Source organism: Orycteropus afer, unplaced genomic scaffold, assembly GCF_000298275.1.
Source record: "Orycteropus afer afer isolate SDZICR_OR568_19922 unplaced genomic scaffold, OryAfe1.0 scaffold00420, whole genome shotgun sequence".
In the NCBI taxonomy this organism is placed as follows: domain Eukaryota; kingdom Metazoa; phylum Chordata; class Mammalia; order Tubulidentata; family Orycteropodidae; genus Orycteropus; species Orycteropus afer.
Window position 1 is genome coordinate 2,430,927 of NW_006922007.1, and position 2,269 is coordinate 2,433,195.

At 46.9% G+C, this 2,269-nt stretch overlaps 1 protein-coding gene across 1 annotated transcript in view; it reads left to right on the forward strand.

Moving 5' to 3' along the window:
• Nucleotides 1-2,269, forward strand: part of LOC103208281 (sodium/glucose cotransporter 1) — an 88,781-nt gene that overhangs the window by 49,540 nt on the left and 36,972 nt on the right. Inside the window, 1 exon segment of the mRNA XM_007953967.1 lies at nucleotides 1,204-1,309. Within this exon segment, the coding sequence (XP_007952158.1) occupies nucleotides 1,204-1,309 (106 nt within the window).

Genomic DNA, 2,269 nt, shown 5'->3' on the forward strand with positions numbered 1-2,269 from the left:
CTCCTGGGGTTTCTGGTCCGTGGTGTTTGCTAAAGGCTGAGAAGTTGTTTTGTAAAGAAGCTGCCTTAGTTTTGTGTAAACCTGCATTTCACTGACATTTTTCACTGTGGAATCCTTTTTTTCCCCCCCCTGGGAGATAGAGTGTTTCTCTCCTTCAGATGTTCCTGTTCTTGAATCGGCTCTGACTCATGGCAACGTTAAGTATACCAAGTGAAACGTTGCTCCGTCCTCTGCCATCTTTAGAATCGTTGGCATGTTTGAGTCCATTGTTGTGGTTGCTCTGCCAAGCCACCTCATGGAGAATTTCCCCAGTTGGTTTCGGCTCATAGCAACTTCACGCACAATGGAATGAAACCTTGCCCGGTCCTGTGCCACCCTCCCAATCCTTGCTATGCTTGAGCCCATTGTTGCAACCACTGTGCCCATCCAGCCCGTCGAGTGACTTCCTCTTTTTCACTGACCATCTACTTTACCAAGCCTTGTGTCCTTCTCCAGGTACTGGTCCCTGCTGATAACATGACCAAAGTATGAGCCATGAAGTCTTGCCATCCTTGCTTTGAGGGAGCATTCCAGCATACTTCCTCCAAAGCATATTTGTTTGTTCTTCTAGCAGTCTGACATTCGATTCAGCATTCTTTGCCAACAGCACAATTAATATGCATCAGTTCTTCGGTAGGCTTCCTTAGTCATTGTCCAGTTCTCACATATGATGTTATCGAAAATACCATGGTTTGGTTCAGGTGCACTTTAGTCTTCAAAGTGCATCTCTTCTTGAAAATACTTCAAAGACGTCTTTCACAGCAAATTTGCCCAATGCAATATGTCACTTGAGTTCCTGACTGCTGTTCCCATGGGCGTTGATTGTGGGTCCAAGTCAAATGAAATCTTTGACAACTTCAATGTTTTATCCATTTATCGTGCTGTTGCTTATTGGTCCAGTTGTGAGGATTTTTGTTTTCTTTATGTTGAGGGGTAAATATATGAACCTCTAAGTGTGGGATTTTAGCCAAAGGTCAAGAGTGTAGGGGCCAACCATGGGCCCCTGGAAATTGTGGGTGCTAACTCACCCTCCTACTTTGGAGAGGGCCTCTGCTGGCCCTTCTGCAGAAGGCCCTTCCTGTCCCTTGCAGCTCAGGCACTGAGCACACCCTTTGGCCACCAGACCCCTCCCTCTCCTAACACTGGTTCTCGTCTCCTTTCTAGGCAGACATCTTTTCTGGGGCCATATTCATCAATATGGCCTTGGGCTTGGATCTGTACTTGGCCATCATTCTCTTATTGGCGATCACTGGTCTTTACACTATCACAGGTGAGTCCATACAATGGATCCAGCCACACATACCCAGCTCAGGGACTGGAAATTATGAAGGATAAAAGGAAGTAGGAGACATAGCTCCTGTTCTCAAGGAGGAGACATATCTAGGAAACAGTTTGAGAATGGGCTATTTGCTTGACCCCATCTCACAGACCCCACAAATTATATGTATGTTCTCTGAAACCTCCAGCATCAGTTGGAATAGTCAAGACAACTTCTTACAGGAGGTAGGGCAGGGCTTGGTCTTGCAGATATGGAGAGGACCTGGCTAAGCTGGGAAAATCAGGGAAGGAGTGCCAGGCTCAGGAAATGGCATACACAAAGGGATGGCTTAGGGATGAGTATGGCTTAGGGCAGGAGGTAAGGGGAGCAAGTAGGTGGGCTTAGCTGGAGGAGGGTGGTCACTGGGAGGTAGTGGAGGTGGGGATTGTGGATAAGACTTGATTCTTCAAAGTACCAATGAGGTCACACTAGAGGACACTTTAGGAGCCCTGGTGGTGCAGTGGTTAAGTGCTCTGCTGCTAACCGAAAGGTCAGTGGTTTGAACCCACCAGCTGCCCCATAGGAGCAAGATGTGGCATTCTGCTTCTGTAAAGATTTACAGCTTTGGAAACCCTATGGAGCAGTTCTATTCCACCCTATAGAGTCTCTAAGAGTCAGAATCAACTATTGGCCATGGGGTTGGTTTGGGTTATAGGTACCTTGGAAACTAGACAGAGACTTTGGGTTTAAGATGAGGCATGGGAGCCATGTTGGGAGGCAGGGAAGGAGGGAGTTACACAAAGAATGAAGCTTTAGAGGAAGATTCAAGAGGTGACTGGGGGAGTTGATGACATAAATAACAATTGTGTACATCTTTGCAGAAGTGTTATTTTGCCCAGGTAGGGGGCAGGGTCGGAAATGGAACTTGGAATGTTCCAGGAATGGAATTTGCTGTTCAGCTAGAACCCTATC